At 46.7% G+C, this 21,188-nt stretch overlaps 1 protein-coding gene across 2 annotated transcripts in view; it reads right to left on the bottom strand.

Moving 5' to 3' along the window:
- The window catches only part of PDLIM1 (PDZ and LIM domain 1), a 46,262-nt gene extending 30,940 nt beyond the window's left edge, over positions 1–15,322 (bottom strand). The window contains exon 1 of one of the 2 annotated variants that reach the window (XM_027112107.1): positions 15,105–15,322. In XM_027112107.1, coding sequence (XP_026967908.1) covers positions 15,105–15,200 — 96 coding nt within the window. In that variant the 5' untranslated portion in view covers positions 15,201–15,322. The remainder of the gene's footprint in view (positions 1–15,104) is intronic. The other variant, XM_027112108.1, reaches the window with a different exon arrangement.
- Positions 15,323–21,188: the final 5,866 nt, after the last annotated feature.

Here is a 21,188-nt window from a genome sequence, read left to right on the forward strand (position 1 = left end):
AACTGACTATTAGGGTTTAGCCCCTTTGGGTGGCTGATTTACAGGCCAGTGCTTCTAAAACCAGTGGTTCCAAATTTATGGGCAACCCATGCTTGGGGGAAGCCAGCCAATGACCGCAGTGGGTCATCAAATTCATCTGCCTAGTGAGCGTTACACGTGACCTGAATAAATATCAAGCTTCACGTGGAGATGTCCAACTATCTTTCAAGTGAATAGACGCTATCGTGATGACCAAAGTATGAACTCATTTTGAAGTAGTACTAACCTCAGAGATGATTTTTCCTATTAGGTATTTTCTAAACCAAGGTATACTAAAAATAGGACCATCATCCCAAGGTCAGTCCATGACTTTGACATTAAGAGACCTTCCTTGATGAGAAGTCCAAGCCCTCCAGGAGCAGAGTACGCCCAGACTCCCAGCACCCACAGGGCTCTGGCCTCACCTTGGAGAAGGCCCTTGGCCCCTGGGAGCCCAGTGAAGAAGATCCTATGAACATTTGAGGGTCTCCGTAAGGCTGAACCACAGGTAAGAGGCCTTTCAAGACATCAAATCAGGACACAAGGCTTATGTCCTGAGCCTCCGTGTCTGATGCAGTTTTCAGCAGCCAGTTTCCGCCAAACGGAAAACACTGACCCTTCTGAGGTGGGCTAGTGTGGTGGCTGCTGTCATGGCCATCCCCCCCCATCAGTGCCCTATCCCCACAAAACAAGGGGTGGATGACTTGATCCTTGAGGTTCCTTCCGGTTCAGACATGCTATGACTTTATCAGGCAAAACTCTCCTGGAATGTAGCAGGATGTGGAAACCAGTGCAGAGATCCTGACCTCCCAACCTTCCTTTCTGGCGTTCCCATCATCTGTTTACCAGAGATCTGGCCTTTAGAAAACAAAAGTCCCCAGTCCAAGGTTCGGATCTTCTTCTAATGCAGCCACTGGGAAAAGATACTTTATACAGGCGAGCGTAGGCCACACTCCTTTCATTTGACTTCGGGGAGTTAGTTCTGAGTCAACCAGTACGTGCCATAAAGACAACTTCCTCTCATTTTCTGCCCGTCTTCCCGAGGAGACTCAACTGGTGTGACTTCATGTATATTTTGCTTTTTCTAAAGAACAACACAGACCCCTTGTTTTACAAATGGCCCTAAGCATCACTTCATTTGGGATGAGCCGTGGTTCTGGGTTGGCAAACTCTGTCTCCAGGGAGAACAGCCTGATTGAACTCATTTATCACGACCAACTCTCATGGTCTTAAAAAGAAGGCCCCTTGGATAAAATCCAGAATCACTAATGAGGTTCCTCAGGACTGTGCCATTCCCCTACTAAGCTCTAGCTACAGGGGCCTTCCTGCCTTCTTTCCTGCTTCAGGGCCTTAGCACCTGCTGCAGCCACTACCTGATTAACTTCTTGGCTTAAATGACCCTTCTCACAGAAGACTTTCCTGAATCCTCCAATCTAAGTCACATCCCTTGGGCTTCCCTGGTGGCGTAGTGGTTGAGAGTCCGCCTGCCGATGCAGGGGACATGGGTTTGCGCCCCGGTCAGGGAAGATCCCACATGCCGCGGAGCGACTGGGCCCGTGAGCCATGGCCGCTGAGCCTGCGCGTCCGGAGCCTGTGCTCCGCAACGGGAGAGGCCACGACGGTGAGAGGCCCGCGTACCGCAAAAAAATAAAATAAAAATAAGTTAGATCCCTTGTCAACCTTCCCCCTGCCCCCCCAACCCCGTCAACATTTTTATACACTCTCTTCTTCACGGCACTTGTCAGTTAGGTTTGTAAATCTATTCTGTGGGTTTGTTTACATAATGCTTGAGCCCACTAAACAGGAAGGTGTGGGAGAGCAGGATTTGTTTGCCTTATGCACTGTGGTATCCCCAGTGCCTAGCAGTGACTGGCACATAGTAGGTGCTCAATAAATATTTGTCCAATGAGTGACTGAATCCAAAATATCTAGCGGTTGTTAAATATGTAATCATGCTGCTTCGTTCCATCCTTTAAAAAAATGACTATTTCAAAAGGAATCAAATAATCACTTTCCCCAGCATTGCTATCCTGGACTGGGACCACTCACAAAACTAAAATGAGGAGATGGGGGCGGTGGGGGGCAAAAAGCCTGAGAAAATGAAAATAGAAATTTCCTTTTACTTTCATATGCTCAGCTGCTAAGAACTCTGGAATTTCCAGCATTTGGTTCCAACTGTCTTGGAGGTGAGGCATTTCTGCTAAGTACATCCCAACAGATCCTGGACAAGTTAGAACCAGTCTTAAGAGCCCTGAGTCTGAGTAATCAAGGCCTGGCCATCCTATCTTTTGGTCTGATTTATTTTTTAAGCCAAATTAATGGGGAGCCAAAGGAAATCTCAGAAAGTTATAAGACAACATCATTAGGTGGGGCTCAGATGGAATCACATATAAATAAAGTCCGCATTCTTTTATGAGCTGTCTATTTCTGGGGGGAAAATGGATTTAAACAAATTATGGGATTTGCGTTTTACAAAGCTCTTTCACAAACATTCTCCTAGTTGAGATAATAATGATGATGACCTCACCACCAACATATAATTTTTCAGATGAGGAAATTGAAACTCAGAAAAGCTGTGACTGACTCAAGTTCACACAGCTAAAGGTTGGAGCCTGAACTTGAAACCAGATTCCCTCATTCCAAATTCCATTCCCCTTCTGCTTTACCACAATGCCACAAGCAGAGGCTCCAAACCCTACTGTCAGAGCCAAAGAGAAATCCAGAATTGAGCAGACTCATCTGTTGTGGCCTTCAACACAGGGAACTGGAGTGTCGCAAACTCCTGCCAAGGCCTGGGTGCCACTCGCCATCCATCAGACAACCATCTCCATTGGTCTGTGCTGAGCTGGGGGCCAGTAACTCCTCCCCTTATAAAATACTCAAGTCAGAACAGAAAAGCCCTCAGGACAGAAGGCCTGTGTCTCCAACTCTGGTTAGTTCCCATCATGAATGGAGGACTCCAAACCTTACTGCACACTAACTATTCATCACAATCATAGCAGTATTTATCAGTTAATGAGTGTTAATCATGTGTCAAACACAGTTTGTTTGGCAAGGGTAGAATTTCCCAGTCCTCCTGAGATACTATCAGGTAGCCAACATTATTTGCATCTTCATGGAGAAGGAAGTGGAGGAACGGGTTGACAGCTGGTGAGTGGCGGGCTCTGGGGCTCCGAGCTCCGTCCACCTAACCCAGCACGCCCCACTGTCTGTTCTGATTTCCTCCTGACCGTCAGATTCCATCAGAACCGGCTCAGAATGGAATCAGCTTCAGTTTCTAGAACAGAAGTCCTATACTCTCCTCCAAAGGGACAGGCCCATTAATTTGTTCAATGGACATTCTCAAAAACCCTCTTCCAGCTTTCTTCCCCAGGGACCAGACAACTTGATCACACAACTCTTGATGCCTGAGAATAAATGGGGTTAGGCACAATTTCCACTAATGAACAATCTGCCGTCTTCTGCAGAATTCACTCATGCCTCTCTCACCCTTTGCCCCCGCAGGCAGACACTTTGCTCAGAGTCCAATCTGTACATCCATCCTATACTGCATCATTAAAGCCTGTGCACTGCCGTCAGACTTCTAAACACAAAAGAAGGTTCATAGAATGTCACTTCTAAATGGCACAGAATAGGACTATGATGTGGCTCTCCCACTTTCTTCGATTTACATCTCAATAACTAAATATTGCTTTTATACAAAACTGGATGCATACCCTCTGGCCACAGCAAATGAAAAGATGACTTTCTTCCCCCGTATTATGGCATATACCTATTTTATCCCTCCTCTGTTACCTCTTTCTTTCATTCATTCACTCATCAGATAGACATTCCTTAAGTCCATTCTCAAAGACAGTGTAGCTTATTAAGATGTGGCTACTGAAGTTAGATGACCAGGGTTCAAGTCCCGTTTCTGGTGCTTGTGAGGTAAGTACCCTTGGGTGGGATGTTTCACCTCTGTGTGCCTCACTCTTCTCACCTATGAAACAGGGGTGATAACAGTCCAGGCATCGAAAGGCTGTTGTGAGGATTACCTGAAATGATTCAGGCAGAGCACACTGTCAAGTTCACAATCTCCTGGGGCAGACAGGTATGTACAACAGCTGATGCTAGAAACAAGTAAAGAGGCAATGGGAGCCTAAAGGTGAAATCAGGGAAGGCTCCATGGAGGAGGCATTGCTTAAAACTGTGCAAAGGCACTACAGGAGGCAGAAAAGAGCATGGCAATTTACTGGAATAGCACGTGGACTGGCACAGATAAAACACAGGAAGTGAAGGGAGAGGAAGGGGAGGAGTCTGGAGATGTAAAAATAGACCAGGCTGTAAGAGTTCTGTCATTTTCTTTTTAACAAGACTGTACTTTATCTGGAAAACAATGGGGAACAACAGAGGAGTTTAAACATAGCCTCTGACTCAACTGCCCAGTTACTGCCAAGAAACAACCAATGAGCCCTAGCTCTGTTGAGATTAAGGTGACTGTATTTGTCAGATATTCCCTAATGGCAGTTGAGAGAAGCAGACCCATTCAAGGGGTCGACAATTCAGCCTCTAGGACAGCCATTCTGAGGCTGGCTTCCCCTAGAGGACTTGTCCAAAGGCACTTCTACTTAAAATTACGTGTTTGATTGACAGCCAGATTGGGTTCCTTTAACTCCCTAAGCTCAAGATTGAAAGCTCGAGGAGGCCCATGAAATGAATCCAGTCTACAATCTTGGCTTTTCAAAATTTAAATTACTCTGCCCCCTTTAGCTGAGGCAGACACTCTCCACTTTGTCAGTTCTCACCATGCTCTACTGCCCCCAACACAGAAACCTGGGACCAGCTGCCATTTAGCATCTTTCTTGCAGCTGTTAATTTTTCCACTACCTCACCCTCGAGTCAAAACTCTTTTATGTTGTCTCCGAACCCCTTCATGCAAAATGTGCTTGTGACCACTGACTTAGTTAAAAAATTATATGCAGAAATGTTTTATGACTAGGACTACAAGACACCCTGGTTTGCCCAGGATGGTAACAGATTTTCCCAGCTTAATTATCAAAAGCACCCCATGTCATTTTCAACAGTGTGTTTCAGTCTGGATGATAAATTATATTGCCACTCTTTTGACAGAGATGGGGGTTTTAACCAAATACTTGTCAAACAGTTTAAACAGTTCTGAAGCAGCCTCACCCCACACCCGCAAGGGAAAAACTGTCCCTGTTCAAAGGTTCTCTGACTTTATTCTGCAGACAGGAATACAGGTCAATTTCCTGAATGTTCACAGAATGTTGTTAACCTTGACCCTTGGAATTAGCATCTAAACTTCAGACCAGAAATTGACCTAGCTCGCCAATAACTCAGGGGGAAATGACATTGGCAAGGATGAGGCAATGGTTCCCAAACAAGTTGGTCGGCAGATCCCCTCAGGTTTTAAAAATATAAATAGATCTCTACATCCCACTTCAGATCTACTGAGGGGAGTCTACACCATCGGTCCCCAACCTTTTTGGCACCAGGGACCGGTTTCGTGGAAGACAATTTTTCCACAGATAGGGTGGGCGGGGTTGGTTCGGGCAGTAATGCGAGCGATGGGGAGCAGCAGATGAGGCTCACATCCTGCTGTGCGGCCCGGTTCCTACCAGACTGAAGACAGATACTGGTCTGAGGACCGGGGGTTGGGGACCCCTGGTCTACACAGTGTGACCCAGGAATCTTTATTTTTTAAAGCTTCCCGGAAGATTCTGATGCTCACTAGGTTTGGGAACATCAAGGGAGATGCTGACCAGCCTTTTCCCCCAAAGGTCTCCCTGAACGAAGTTAACCAGGTAAACAAAAAATACTTAGAATCTAAGATCTCAGCGCCTCCAGAGACAACTTCAAGGCTTACATTCTATTAAAATGCATAAAAGGCCCTTAAAAGAAACATCCAGGGACTTCCCTGAAGGTCCAGTGGTTAAGACTCTGCGCTTCCACTGCAGCAGGTAGGGGTTCCGTCCCCGGTAGGAACTAAGATCCCACATGCCGTCTGTGGGGCGAGGCCAAAAAAAAAAAAAGAAAAGAAACATCCATTAGAATAGTATTTTCCTATCTCTTACCAAAACAAAGAAAAAAAAATCCCCTACACCACTGGTCAACATCCTTGAATGCAAATGGAGTACTGCAGAAGTTATTTCATTCCAGATGCCTAAATAACTTAACATGGTTCCTATTTTGCCTCCACCAGAAAACTCACAGCTAAATGTAGTATGCAATTACAGAAAACACCTCATTGAAAGGTCCTGGCACATCTCTTTCTTCTTCTATGTTCCAAATTTTTAATTTATTGATTGATCGGCTGCGTTGCGTCTTCCGTGGCTGTGCGCGAGCTTTCTCTAGTTGCTGAGGGCTTCTAATTGTGGTAGCTTCTCCCATTGCGGAGCACAGGCTCCAGGCGCACAGGCTTCAGCAGTTGTGGTACACGGGCTCAGTAGTTGTGGCTCACGGGCTCTAGAGCGCAGGCTCAGTAGTTGTGGCGCACGGGCTTAGTTGCTCCGCGGCATGTGGGATCCTCCTGGACCAGGGCTCGAACCCGTGTCCCCTGCATTGGCAGGCGGATTCTGAACACTGCGCCACCAGGGAAGACCCCAATTTTTTGTTACATCTTATGGTGTGTGTTTTGTTTGAAATTTTGTAGCCATGTATTTTGGTGCTATAAATCACCTTACAAGTTGGGTGTATTAATATTAAATAATGATAACTTAATAATTTTTAACATTATACAAACAAGACTGGAATAAAGAAATTTGGAATTCACGTTCAATCTCAGTGCCATGCACCTTTAGGGACAACCTCCTTCAAACTAATGGCTGTGTCCAAGTATTTAGGTATAAATTTTTTTTAAAATTTTATTTATTTATTTTTGGCTGCATTGGGTCTTCGTTGCTGCGTGCGGGCTTTCTCTAGTCGCGGCGGGCGGGGCCTACTCTTCATTGCGGTGCGCAGGCTTCTCATTGCGGTGGCTTCTCTTGTTGCGGAGCACAGGATCTAGGTGCATGGGCTTCAGTAGTTGTGGCACGCGAGCTCAGTATTTGTGGCTTAGTGCGCTCTAGAGCACAGGCTCAGTAGATGTGGTGCACCAGCTTCGTTGCTCCGCGGCATGTGGGATCTTCCCAGACCAGGGCTCGAACCCATGTCCCCTGCATTGGCAGGCGGGTTCTTAACCACTGCGCCACCAGGGAAGTCCCTATTTAGGTATAAATTTAAACGACTCTGAGCTGGATAACAAAGCAGAGCCCCGCCCCTGCAGTATGCCACTTAGATGCGGAATTTGAACTCTCCTTGGTCAGACTTCTGACTCAGTTTGTTTGTGGGCCCAGGCTATGGCACAGACTTTGAAGCCACATTATAGAAAGAGAAGCTGTATGAGCTTATGCAGTTGGCTTGAAAACCCTAAGAATGTTTCAAAATGTTCTTGGTTACTCCATAACCATTTGCTTAAGAAAATGAGGCAATGAAGTAGTTCAGGTCCAAGTAGCTGAGCTATGCTGTAATCCAGCTTCACTTCGCACTCGCTGCAAAAGGAAGCTATTAACGCTAAGGCGTGGCCGATCAAAGAGACTTATTGCTCTTAGTCTGAAAGACTATCATTTCTTAGGTAGGAATATAATTAAAAAGCAGATAGCAAAGTAGAATACTTTGACTAATTGATCAAGAAGTCATCAGTCTCTCAAAGGTCCCTATACAAGTCCCAGTGAATCCCGTGTGCTTTTAAACAGCCCCAATAACAACCACCCATAACCCAAATCCTAACCATTCACTAAACACATAACCTTGGGCAGTTACACTCTCCATTGCTTCAGTTTCCTCATTTATCAAATAAAATTTATAATAGGGTCAACCTCATTTGTTGCTGGATTAAATGAGATTTCATTTGTAGAGTTTAGAACGTCTGGCCCATAATAAGCACTCAATACACAGTAGCTACCACTAATATATTTTTTTAATAGTACCACTGTATCCTGACACCCTCTATATGTTAGCCATAGTGCTAAGCTCTGTCTAGACATCATCTTAATCCTCACTACAACCTTTGAAGACAAGGACTATTATTCCCGCTTTACAAATGAGAGCACTGAGGTTTCAGAGGCTAACCCTGCCTGAGGACATACAGCTAATATAGGGACAAGACAAGGTTTGAACCTAGATCAGGCTGATACCGAGACTTCATTTTCCCATGACATCAAGATGGCTTTAATTCTTGATTTGCTGCATTAAAAATAAGGCAGAAAGTACAAAGCAGTGACATCCAAATAGTTCACCATGACATGGTAATTTGATTTTTAAAAATGCTACACGAATGGAAAAATGTCTGAAAAGTTTTGCAGCAAACCGTTAAACAGTGTTTACCTCTGAGAAGTAAGATTGGGGAAAGGTGTTGGAAGGCTTTTACCTTGCACTGTCCACATTTTTATATTATTTGATCTTTTATAATAAGCACAAGGGTTGTTATGTAAGTTTTTTATTGAGGCATAACACACATAAAGGACACGAATTGTAAATAAACAGCTGGATGGATTCTCACAAAGAAAGCGCACCCATGGAATCAGCACCAAATAAAGAAACAGAGCATTACCTGAACTTCCAAAGGCCCCTCGTGCCTCCTTCCAATCACCAACCTCCTGGCAAAGGTCACTGTGATCCCAACCTTTAACACTATAGATTAATTTTGCCTGATTAATCTTATATAATTGCAATGATGTGGTATTTATGCTTTATGTCTGGCTTCTTTCTCTCAACATCATGTCTGCCTGTCTGGTCCACGTCATTGTGCATGGTTGTAATTCCTTCATTCTCATGGCTGCAGTGTTTCATATCATTATTTATACGTTTATAAATACATTTATATGTACCACCATTTATTTCTCCATTCCACTGTTGTTAGACATCTGAACTGTTCCGAGTTTGGGGCTATCGTGAATAGTGCTGCTTTGAAGATTCTTGACATGTCTTTTGGTGCCATGTGGACACATTTCTATTGACCAGTTAACTAGGAGAATTGTTGGGTCATAGGGTCTGATCACGTTCAGCTGTGGAAGTGTAAGTATTTTTTTTATTTTTTATATAATTTTTTTAAAGAAATGGATGTAAATCATTGCTGCATCACCTGAACTTTATCTGTATGCATTTGACAACTTTATCCTATATAGGTCATACCTATGTCCTATCTTCTTATCTGATAGACATGAGTAGTCATATCTATTAAAATTAGGCCGAGTCCTTGATCAACAACCTGGCCTCCTACAAGACCAGAGTGTTCTTCGGAAAGGTGTTTTTCATGTTTATGGCATTTGCTGAGAAGGCAGTGTACTACACATATGAAAATACACCACGGACCTCAGTCACAGATGAGCTTTCCACGTCACCCACGTCGGCGCTAGTAACAGTGTCAACAATCACACAGGGCGCTTAGTGCCATACAGAAGTTACCTTCCTCGTCTGGGGTTTTCATGGGTACATTTTGTTCTGGACTTGGCTTGGCCGCCACTTTGCAGGCCCATCCTTGGCTGGGCAAGGTGGATCTGTCCTCTCCCTGGTCATCTTCATTTGCCATAAAAACTGCCCCCAAATCCCCTCCTGGCCACCTACAGAGGCTTTTCTCTGGCAAAGCGTCCAATTCCTCGGCTCTTCTGTTCTTCCCTGCCCGCACGGCCACGGAATCCTGTGGCTGGTCTGTCAGTTCTCCCAGGTGGGGCCATGGCTTCTAGCTTTTCAGGAGAAACAGGAAGGGGAGGTGCTGCTCTCTAGGTTGCTCTGAGCTCCAGGGGCACTCAGGCTGAGGCCAACCCAGCCAACCCCCATGGGCATGAGGGCCTCTGGGGTGAGGAGCCCAGGAGAGTCCTGCCCCTCATGTTGATGACTGCCCCGCCATTAGCACTTCTCAGACCTGGGTGCTGGGTAATATTATTATCAATGAAATATTGACAGTTACAGCTTATCAGGGGGCAGAATACTGTGGTTGAAGCTGGCCTGGGAGTCAATCTGTCTGGCTTCAAATCCCAGCTCTTCAATTTACTGTATGTATTGTGTGTCCTGTGTCCCTGTGTCGTGGGTTGTGGGGAGTACAGAAAAAGATAATGCAAGTGCACACCTAGCACAGAGTAGCCATTCAAAATATATTAGCTACTGTTAAAACATTATTATGACATAGAGGTTAAGGCTATGGGCTTTGAAGCCAGACCGCTCAGCCAAATTCCAGTTCTATCCACTCACTACTGTATGACAAGGGCAAAGTACCTAATATTTCCATGGCTCAGTTTTTTCATCTGTAAAATGGGTATCTTAATTGTATCTACCTCACAAGATACTTGTGACGATTACTGAAAGACTATGTTAAGCTCTTAGAACACTGCCTGGCATATAAAAAGTCATATACAGTTTAACTATGGTCATTGCTGCAAGCCAATCAAATAAATAGTCTCACACAAATCTTCCAAGTGTAAATGGAGGCTCTTGTGATTAACATAAGAGTCATTTGGGCATAGATATTCAGATGAATAACACAACCCAAATTCATCTGAAAACATTTCTGAATTCATATTACGCTTTCTCGTCAACTGGTGGTTGAAGGTACAATTAATGTCATATAAGAGGTTGGGACACTTTTTAACAATAAAAAAAGGGGGGCCCTCATATTCAAAGGGTACAAAACCACTGGTTTACTTATTTATTATTTTATTTATCTTTACAGAGAATTGAGCCCCAGAGAAGGCACGTGACATACCTGGGGTCACCCAGTGTGGTGTTCAGGACTGGAGTTCAGCCTGAGTTCCTGCCCTGGACACTCTACCAGGCACCATACAGAAGTTCTGGAAGCTTCTCCAGGCTCTCCTCTGAGACACACTGGAAGTCAAATCATCCTTTAAAAATTAATTTTCTGACATAGCCTTTTGCTCATTTTTAAATGAGCCTTTACCTTTTCCTTTACAAAGAAGTTAAGAAGTAGTTCATTCATTGAAAAAATTTGTAAATTCAAACAAATTACCTAACCTATGGGCACTGAGCTTCTCCCCTGTGAAAGGCAAAGAATACTCATTTTCCTCTCCTCCAGGGAGCAATGGCAAGGTACGGCCTAGGGAATGAGCACAGCTTGGAAGCCACTCCTAACTAGTCCCAGCACAAGAGCAATTCTGGTGCTTTCCCCAGTCCTGATCAGAGTAGGAGAGTGATCTCAGTGGTTAAATGATAACGTCCTCTCAATTATCTGCCCTGTTGCAATACCTTAACACCATTCTCCGCTCTCTCCTCCTCAAAGACAAGCCAGCAAGGTTGGCATCCAGGATTTTAGGTAAGGGGCAGGGTCTCTCTGGTCAAAGGGACATAACATGGCTTGGTGAATTTCATGCCAGTAGGCTCAAGCATTCACTTCCAAGCCATTCCCTGTAATTCATCCTCTTCCTCCTCTCCTTAGATCAGCTGGAGCAGCTAATATTTCCCAGGTGATCAATTTCACAGAATGAGGGAGTACAGAGCAAGGGCCATTAATGCATAATGAGCCTTTATGGACAATTCTCACTTTTCACAATCTGACAGATAAGCCCTGCTCTTTCGACCTTAAGGACATGATGCAAGCCTACTTGAGTCTGGAAATGACACTCTTTAAAGTCAGAAAAGACCCTGTGACTACAGAGTATCCATTATTAAACACTCCTTAGGACACTTGAGCGAAAACCAGAGGCTCTTAGCAAAGGCTTCCCCAGGACTCAAGAGGCAAATGAGCAACTCCTCCCACCAAGAGCATCCCCTTATCTCTGGCCCCGCCCCTTCCTGCCTTTTGTCAGTTGCTGGGAGAGGAAAAACAGTCAACATAAACTCCGCAGCAATTTTGGCCTGGGTGTGGATTCTCTGAAGACTTCCATGGAAAGCAACTAGAGGAAATAAGAAATTGACATGGGAAAAAAAAAAACATACCACAACTCAAGGAGACAGACAACTGTAGACCTGGAGCAGGAACTGACAGAAAAAGAATCTCAGAGGACAATTGCAAATGTGTCAGGAGTCCAAGGAGGACTTCAGGGAGTCCAAGGTAGAGGCTTAAATGAGAAACTGGTAAAAGGAAGAAAGATAGTTTACGTCCATTCACAGTTGGAGAGCTGGATTGAAATTTTTTAAGTGTATCACAATAACAAAGATGAAAATATTGAGGAACAAAAGCAGCTATTCACACACACACAAATGTGTTCTGTTTCTGTTCAGAAACTGGCTAAAAACAAGGAGGTAGGTTAGTGAGCTGCTGAGGTCCTGGTAATGTTCTATTTCTTGACCTGGGTGGTAACTCTACAGGTCTTTACTTTATAAGCATTTGCTGTGCATTTTTAGTTTATGACTTTTTAATTTCACAATAAAAAAGTTAAAAAAGAAAAAATTTCAAGTATACAAGATTACAGAGTTATATTCAGGAGCTTTAGTAGTTTGACAAAAGAATGAAGCCAATACCAGAATAATTCATGCAAGAGAAAGCAAACATAGCTATTTAAATAAAAGGCACTCCTTTCCCAGCCTAATTTTATGGTTTGCTTTGGTGTGGAGACTCAAAGTCTGCATATACAAAACCATAGCAAACTGTATCTGCCCCGAATGATGAATCTAGCACACCTACCAACCAGAACGTCTGTATAACTTTGCGGATGCTCACACCTCCTCACTGCTGTTCACTGTTTACAGAGCAATCTCACATACCTTAACTCACAGCCAATGGCTGGAGTTATCCCCGTTGCAGAGATAAAAAAGGCAGCCACAGACAGTAGAAGACTCACCCCAGGTACAGCTCAAGTAAGAAGCAAAAATCAGACCTATACCAGATCTCAGACAGCTACCTCAGGGACCCTTTATGACAATGACTTTCCCATTCCCAGGAAGTTAGGAGGCCCACGTTTTTTCCATGTGGGAATAATGAGATGAATAAACAGGTAAATTACTGTCAGCAAGAGAATGTCACCTCCTCTGAGTCACTTTCACTTTTCAATTAAAGCACAACCCAGGGCGTTATAAAGATTAGCTTCCCTCACTAAACCATGAACACCTTGAGAGTGGAGCCATGTCTTCTTCATTTCTGGGACTCCAGGGCTTTGCTGTATAGTTTCTAGAATATGCTATATGCTCATGAGACATGTGCTAATAAAAAAATAAACAGATGAGGGTACAAACTAAAGAATTCACAGTATTGTGTTTTCCACCCCATACCATCATTCCTGCACAGGGCCACTTGCATTAAGTCTTTTAAAACCAGCTAAAATGGCAGGCAGTAATTGCCCTTTTAATAGATGGCCAATATATTCTCAATTCTTTTTTTTTTTTTTAATCACCCCCACTCTGTCCCTCCAGCTCCAGCTCTGACTCCTTGGAGGAAGCCATATTCTCCAGTTCTTAAGAAAGGGTTTCATGTCATACATAAATTCAGAAGCTGAGCCGGCTGACAGGTTAATTATAGACACAAAAGAGTGGGGACAAATGGACTATGAGGTAAGCGAGTCTAAATGTGCCTTCCCTGGATAAGCATTTATTAATAAACCTGCAAAGATTTACTGGGCACAGCCAGGTGCAGCTCGGTGCCAGCCTTGGGGGCAGGGGTCCAGATTTGGGGAAGGCACAGTTTCTGCACTTGAGGAATCTGGCTGGTGGCTGGGAAGACAGCATGTACCTGCAAGAATAATCGAAGTTGTCCCCTGGGGACAGCAGGTGGAAGACAGGGCCTAAGAACTGAAGCACCTGCCCCTTTTGGGAGTGGGATGGTCAGAGAAGACATCACTCCACTAGGGCCCACCTGCAAGGAAATGTGGGTAGGACTGTGGCTGGAGAGAAGCCAAAGAGGAAGCCCCAATTCTTTTCCTCCTGTGCCTCCCACCATATTCTTTTGGGGGCTGGAGGCAAGCACCTAAGTCAAAAAGACCCTTGGAGATATTCCCCTTCCCTCTCCACCCTCCCCCTCTAAGAAAAAGGAGGAATGTTCAGATGGCTGGGGAGGCAGGTCTAGGGTCATCTTCAGCAAACAGATGAGCCCAAGAATGGAATGATAGGCCTATAAAAGCTGGGTACCAGAGAGTGTTTGCGCTCCCTTTTTTCATTCAAAAAAAATTTCTTGCCCGCCTTTTGGTGGCACATTGAATGTGGCAACTCTCAGTGGGACATCAACCTTGCCTTTAGCAAGATGACCAAAGCCTGGGCCTCCAAACAGTGAGTCTGGGTCTCCCTCGGGCTTCCGCTTTATTTGGGGATCATGGACCTGGTCGTCTCCGATTGAACCTGGGCCCTTCCAAACAGATGAGGACCCTCTGAGAATTTTTCAAGCACCAACTTCCCCCAGACAAACACATAAGGTGGGAACCCCACCGCAGCCCTATTTATGGGGGAAAAGGGCCGATCAGTTGGTAATCCCGAAATGCCAGGCAGAAATATGGCACGGCCATCTCCCGCGAAGTAGTGGAATGTCCAAGAGGATTTATACGGGTGGGTCTGTTTCCAAAATCCCGCCATTTCTCCAAAAGACATTAGAGAGGTAAAACCTGGCCGTGGATCAAGTCCAAAGAGTGAGAAACTAATTGTTTCGATTAACCTCATTCGCCCTCCCCGCCCCCGCCCCAGTAAACTTCCCATCCTCTCCACCTCACTTTCCAGGTGGTTCCTGCTACTTCCAAACTGCTTTCCGCCGCTCTGCGGCTTGTTTAGAACGGGGAAGCGCTACCTCTCAGCGTGCGGGATCTGTGGGTACCCTGAGCCTTTCACCCGCGGACAAAGCGCGTCCACGCGCCGGCCACGCTTCCGGAGCGAAGGCACGAAAACTGCGCCTTTCTGTCCCGCGGACGCGGTAAGTGGTGCTCCGCAGCCGGCTGGCTCGCCTGGGAGCGCGGGGTCCGGCAAGCGCGGCGGGGGCTGCGGGCCCGAGGTGCTCGGAAAGCGCTCGGCGCACCTGGCGCACCTGGCTGCGCCCGGCCGCCCCGGCTCCGTCCCGGGCTCCGGAAGCCGCCGTCTCCGACAGCGCCCGCGGCGCCCCGGCCGCCCCAGCTCCCCTCTGGGTCACGCCGCTCCCCAGCCCGGGATGGCCCCGCTCCCCACGCGTCCCAGGCTGCTCTTACCCGGGAAATGGCGAGAGGCTGCTCGAAGTCCTTGCCCCCCACGAGGCGGAAGCCCCACGGTCCCGGGCCCTGGAGCGCTATTTGCTGCGTGGTCATGGCGCGGCGACGGCGGTCGGCGACTCCTGGGGACAGACGGGGTAGGACGCAGAGCAGCGCGCTGGGCTCCCCGGCAGCTGTCGGAGAAAGAGAGCGCGGCGCGGGCCCGGGGAGCCTGGGGCAGGCGGGAGCTGGGCGGGAGGAGGGCGGGGGCGGCTCCGCCCAGGCCGCGTCGCGGCCGCCTGCCACGCCTGTCCTCCCGCCCGCGGCCCGCAGCTGCCCCCCGCCCCGGCGCCCGCACAGGGCCCGGCCAAGAGTCGGGCAGAAAGAGCCTGGGGTCAGCTCGGGGGGCTCGGGATTTCAGCAGCCCCGCCCCGGCCCCCAGCGCCACCTCCCTCCCGCGCCAGCCGCCGCCCGGCTGCACTCCCAGCCCCGCCGCGGGCGCTAGGTGAGAGGCGAGTAGGTTCCGGCGACCTCGAAGGAGACAAAGCTTGGCGCTTTTGAAAGAGTTTGGAAGTGCTGTACAAAGTCATCCCTTTGAGGTCAGCTCCATTTTCACATTTTTCTTTTTGTAAACGACAACGATGTTTCAAAGGTGCTTTCGAGTGATATCGTTTGAAAATATGAAGCAGTCAGGGCATTTATAGCCCCATTTTACAGATGAATTAACTGGGTCGGCCAGAGGTTAGAAGACCTGCCAGAAGCCACACAGCTTGTCCGTGGTGTAACTGGACCGTCGCCCAGGCTCCCCGTGTTAAAACCGCACACTGGAACTTTTCTAGTGCGAATGAGACCAACGTACGAAGTTGTATGTGAACTTAAAAACCTTCCTAGAAACCTTTCCCCCTGGCTGGATTCACTGTAGGTTCTGCCCTTCCCAACAATTCACACCTCAAGTTTGAGGCGGGCCAAGTGCGTGGAAAGGGAACTGGGTTGAGTACGAAGACCTGGGTTGCTGACTTGCCACTAGCCTCCTAACTGGGCTCTGCCCCCCTCCCCCTGGAGTACGTTCTTCTCGCCAGACCAGACCACATCTCCTTGTCCACTGGGTCCCCCACTTCTCTCTGAGTAAAGCTGTAATGCCTAAAATGCTTGTAGGGCCACCCACAGAATGGCCCCAACTCCCTCTCTGATCTCATCTCCTTGTGCTGCTCCCAGCCCACACTGGCCTGTTGCTCCTGCCTCAAAGGCTTTGCGTCAGGGCCTCTGGAATGCTTTTCTCCCAGACATCCTAAGGCTCGCCCTTTGTTCAGATGTCATCATCTCAGTTAGGCCATCTCTGAAAGCCCTATTTAAAACCTCCTCTCTAGAACACCCTGTCACCTTCCTCTGCTTTTATTTTCCCATTGTATTTATCACCATCTGACATACTCAATATTTCACTTATTTGTACTCCCCGGTCACCCCTAAGCATTAGTTCCCCAGTGGCAGGGATTTTTATCTGTTTGGATCACTGCTGTATCCCAGTGCCTAATGATAGTGCCTAGTACATAGTATTTAATGAACTCAATACATTGGCCAACCTTATGACCTTTGGGTCCCAGGTTCTTCATAGTTTTCTTGGCTCCAATTCATCCTGGCACCTGAGCCCCAGTGTTCTGTCTCTTTGTGATCCTGGCCTACCTACCCAGAAGCCCTGTGCACAGATGTACACATAAAAGGATCATCTTACTTGTCCAGTTGTGTCACAGCACAAATGCTTGGTTTGGGAATGGTTTGCTTGAATTTAGAAATCAGAGTCGTTTTATGTCATCTATCCATCCCTCTCATCTTGCATCCTCATATTCTTTTTTTGTTTTAATCGAAGTATAGTTGATTTACAATGTGTTAGTTTCAGGTGTATAGCAAAGTGATTCAGATATATATGCTTTTTCAGATTCTTTTCCATTAGAGGTTATAACAAAATATTGAATATAGTTCCCTGTGTTATACAGCAGGTCCTTGTTGTTTATCTATTTTATATATAGTAGTGTGTATCTGTTAATCCCAAACTCCCAATTTATCCCCCCGACTCCCCATCCTGGTATTCTTTTTTTTTTCTAATTTATTTAATTTACTTTTGGCTGCGTTGTCTTCGTTGCTGCGCGCAGGCTTTCTCTAGCTGTGGCGAGCGGGGGCTACTCCTCGTTGCGGTGCGAGGCCTTCTCACTGCAGTGGCTTCTCTTGCTGTGGAGCGCAGGCTCTAGACATCCTGATGTTCTTGAATCTGAGAAAAAGGAATGTGGAGTTACAGCCAGGAGTCAACTACCTGCTTCATCGAAGCCAAAAATTATACCCTCTTTGATTAAGATTCTCCTGATTTAAAAACATGCTTGTGTTTCAAGTCCCTGCAGAATTTGGGAGAATCGCCAAATTCTGGGTCTGCCCTAAGATGGGTAGAAGTTTTGAATATTTTGTGTCCTAGGAAGAGAAAAAGGTTGAAGAGCCACAGCTTCTGTGCTCCCCAAAGGTGGGAACTGCCTCTCGTTCATCCCCAGGTGTCCTGCTAGCATGGACCTGATACATCGTGGGTGCCAATAGTGCTTATTCTATACAATATTCTTTTCAGATATAGGGCAGAAGTACATAGGTTACTTCATTTAGTTATTAAATGTTGTCAGTTGCAGTCTGGCTCTACATAACAAGAGCTATAAAACAGTCAGCACTCTGACCAGGCCATCCCCTTTCTGGGTACTAATTCCAAGGACATAATTTAAAAGAAGAGGTAAAAGTTTTATGTACAAAGATATTTATAGCCACATTATTTATAATGACAAAAAAAAGTGGCATTAAGCAGCAACAGAAAAGTGGCTAAATATGGTATGGCCATATGAGGGAATAGTATGCAGCATAAAAATGATAATCATGAAGTCTGTGAGGGACTTCCCTGGTGGTCCAGTGTTTAAGACTCCACGTTCCCAATGCAGGGCACCTGGGTTTGATCCCTGGTCAGGGAACTACATCCCGCACGCCATAACTAAGAGCCCGCGTGCTGCAGCTAAGATCCGATGCAGCTAGATAAATAAATAAATATTTTTTAAGAGACTGAGAAGGCAGGGAAATGTGTTTTCAAGATATGTAAAAAAGAGTGGAACAAAATTATTGGTAAACCAGTTATTATTTGTAAACAAAATTATAGATTTCATGTTAAAAAATAAAAATTATGTCTACCTATTGCCCAAAATTAGGAGAAAGTACAAAAACTAACTTTGTATTGGAAGATGGAATTGGAGAAAAATTTTTTAAATAATTTCTTCTAACAATGATGTAAAGTTTTCAAAGCAAAAATCAATTAAATGGCCTCAGCTCCTTGGATGCAGACTAAATGCTAGTCTTTCTGGGGGTAGGGAACCTCATCTTCTGTCTTTTTGATCTCCCTCTCCCTGCTCCAGCAAGCCAGCTCTGAGCTGGGCACACAGCATGTACTCAGAAAATACCCAGTGGTGGACTGACAGCTCTGCCCCCCAAACACAAGCAACCTTGTTTTATCTTAAACACCATTATTTATTAATCCAAACTCTGCAATTCCCTCACTGGCCACCCTTGACTCCTACTGAGTACAAGTTGAATGGCCTTAAGCAACTTCTCTGAACTTCAGTTGCCTTGTCTATTATTATTATAATGAATTCCATGAAAGTTTTTTGACCCTAAACAGCCTACATCAAAATACCTGCATATGAGGGGGTGCAGGTGGGGTAGAGAGGATGCTGAAGAAATGGAAGCAAGGACAGGAAGAGGACAGAGGAGCAATGGTCTAGGAAGTCAGGGGATAGTGGGTATGTCCACCTCTCAGGCCAGTTTAACAAGGTGGACAGGGTGGGTGGCATCTGCTGGCGGATTCCTCCCCCACCATCGGGCTTCTGCAGAGCTGGCTACTCCCACACCCAGGGTGCCACTGCCAGGACCCTCCAGAGCCACTGTGCTGAGGGAATAACAGCCCCATTTCTTAAGGACAGTGAGAGTAGGACTGTACTAGCCTTTACATACGGACTTACTTAATCTCCAGGACAAGTCCTGGACCCGCTCAGGGGACTGCAGAGCTCCCATTCCTGGAGATCGCGGCCATGACCCCTCCCCCCTCTGGGACTGAGCCTTGACCCAAGAGGGAGCGTAGGTGACTCCCAGGCTCCACGCCTCCATTGGGATCTGCGGCCGGCTCTGCCCAGGGGCTAGAGAGCCGGAAGCGGCCAACTGGGCTCAGGGCGCAGCGGCTCCCCGATCCCCAAACCGGTGCAGCTGCCCGGGGTGCCCTGGTCAAATGACATCACAGCGATTTGTTTCTTCTTTCTCTAAAAAGAACCGAAACCCAAGCTCAGAAGCTTGCAAAACAAAGCATCTTTTCCCGGTAGGTCCTATCCCCACTGTCTGGTCCCCATCAACCCTCAACCCCGCTCCCAGGGTTAGCGCGTCCTGTCCTGGGATCCCACGCGCGGCTGGTCCCAGTACACTCCAGGACGGCTGACCGGGGGGAGGTGCCCTCGGCTGAGCCAGGGACTGGTCAGGGAATCGGACGCCCAATTTTTTTACTTTCTCCCGCTTTCTGCTCCGGCCCCAGGGGGAGGGGTGGGTGGTGGGTGGGGTGAAGGGGTGGGATCCTGAAGTGGCCGTTTGGGATTGGGCGCCTGTCGGATTCCACACGGAGCATGCTCCGTGGAGCGCTGGGCCCTAAGGACACCTGGACACCTGACCTGGCTGAAGTCCCCTCCGGGCTGATAAAGGTGTGGACGGATGAATTGGCAGATCTAAGGCCTGCCGTGTGCCTAGCAGACAGGAAGCTGTTTTGTCCACCTGCCTCCTGGATCCCTGGACACGTGGCACAAAAATCATCAAGTCATCAAAGAGGCTGGACCACTACCATTTCTCAAGCATCCCTGAATATTAAAAGAAGAAATTCCAAAACAAGATCATAGATAAAGTGGTTCATATTAAGCATACATACTGGAAAAGTTAAGACAAAAAGACAATGTCATGTAATAGTGTTGTTCACAAGATAATTAATGGATTAATAAAAAATATGATTTACCTCCTGATACCTAAATTTAAAGTTGTATGATTAACATATTTCATTGCTGTTATTATATTTCAATGGCTTTATATGTAACCTCATAGGGAAAAACTTCAAAAGTCTAAATCTGAATCTTTAGCGTACATGGACCCACCCGTTGGTCACCTCCCCCCAAAAGAGGAAGAGTGGCTTGGGGTCAGAGTCACCCAACAGACCCTAGTCCAATACCCAGTCAATAAACATTGTCCCCATTACTAAACAGTGACTATGAGAGTGTGTGCTAGGAACTTGACATATATTGTATTTCATCCACACAATAGCCCAGTGAAGTATTGTGATGCCCTTTTAAAAAATATATATATATATATATTTTTTTTTTTTGGCTGCGTTGGGTCTTAGTTGTGGCACACGGGCTCCTCTCTAGTTGTGGCCGCATGGGTTTTCTTTCTCTAGTTGTGGTGTGCGGGCTCTAGGGCGCATGGGCTTTGTAGTTTTTGGCATGCGGGATCTCTCATTGAGGTGCGCAAGCTCAGTAGTTGTGGCACGTGGGCTTAGTTGCCCCGTAGCATGTGGGATCTTAGTTCCCCGACCAGGGATCGAACCCGTGTCTGCTGCATTGGAAGGCGGATTCTTTACCACTGGGCCACCAGGGAATTCCCGTGATGCCCTTATTACAGGAGGAAGCTGAGGCACTGATGCGCTGCCCAGGTCCCCCTTCATGGAAGGACTTATTTTTCCAGTTCCTGGGAGGTGGACAGCCTTCAACTTTTAGCCCCCTTAGGGACTGCCACTGCCGCAGAGAGCAGCCTTGCCCACGGGCATGCCCTACCCCAGACTGCCTGCATTCAATGACTGATCTTGGGATAAAAGACCAGCCATTTGGGCCCAACATGGGACAACTCTGTTGGGTCATTATGGCTCCAGAGATCCCTGTAGCTCAGCTTCTCCCTCTGCCCAATCCAGCTTCCTCTCCCTCCCTCTCCCAGGCACTGAGCCCAAGGGCTCTCCTTAATAAACATCCTGCTTAGACACTCTGTCTCTGGAACCAGAGAACTCAGCCTGCA

The sequence above is a fragment of the Aethalodelphis obliquidens genome, unplaced genomic scaffold (assembly GCF_003676395.1).
Source record: "Aethalodelphis obliquidens isolate GAN/ISIS:26980383/991018 unplaced genomic scaffold, ASM367639v1 scaffold11, whole genome shotgun sequence".
NCBI lineage: Eukaryota > Metazoa > Chordata > Mammalia > Artiodactyla > Delphinidae > Aethalodelphis > Aethalodelphis obliquidens.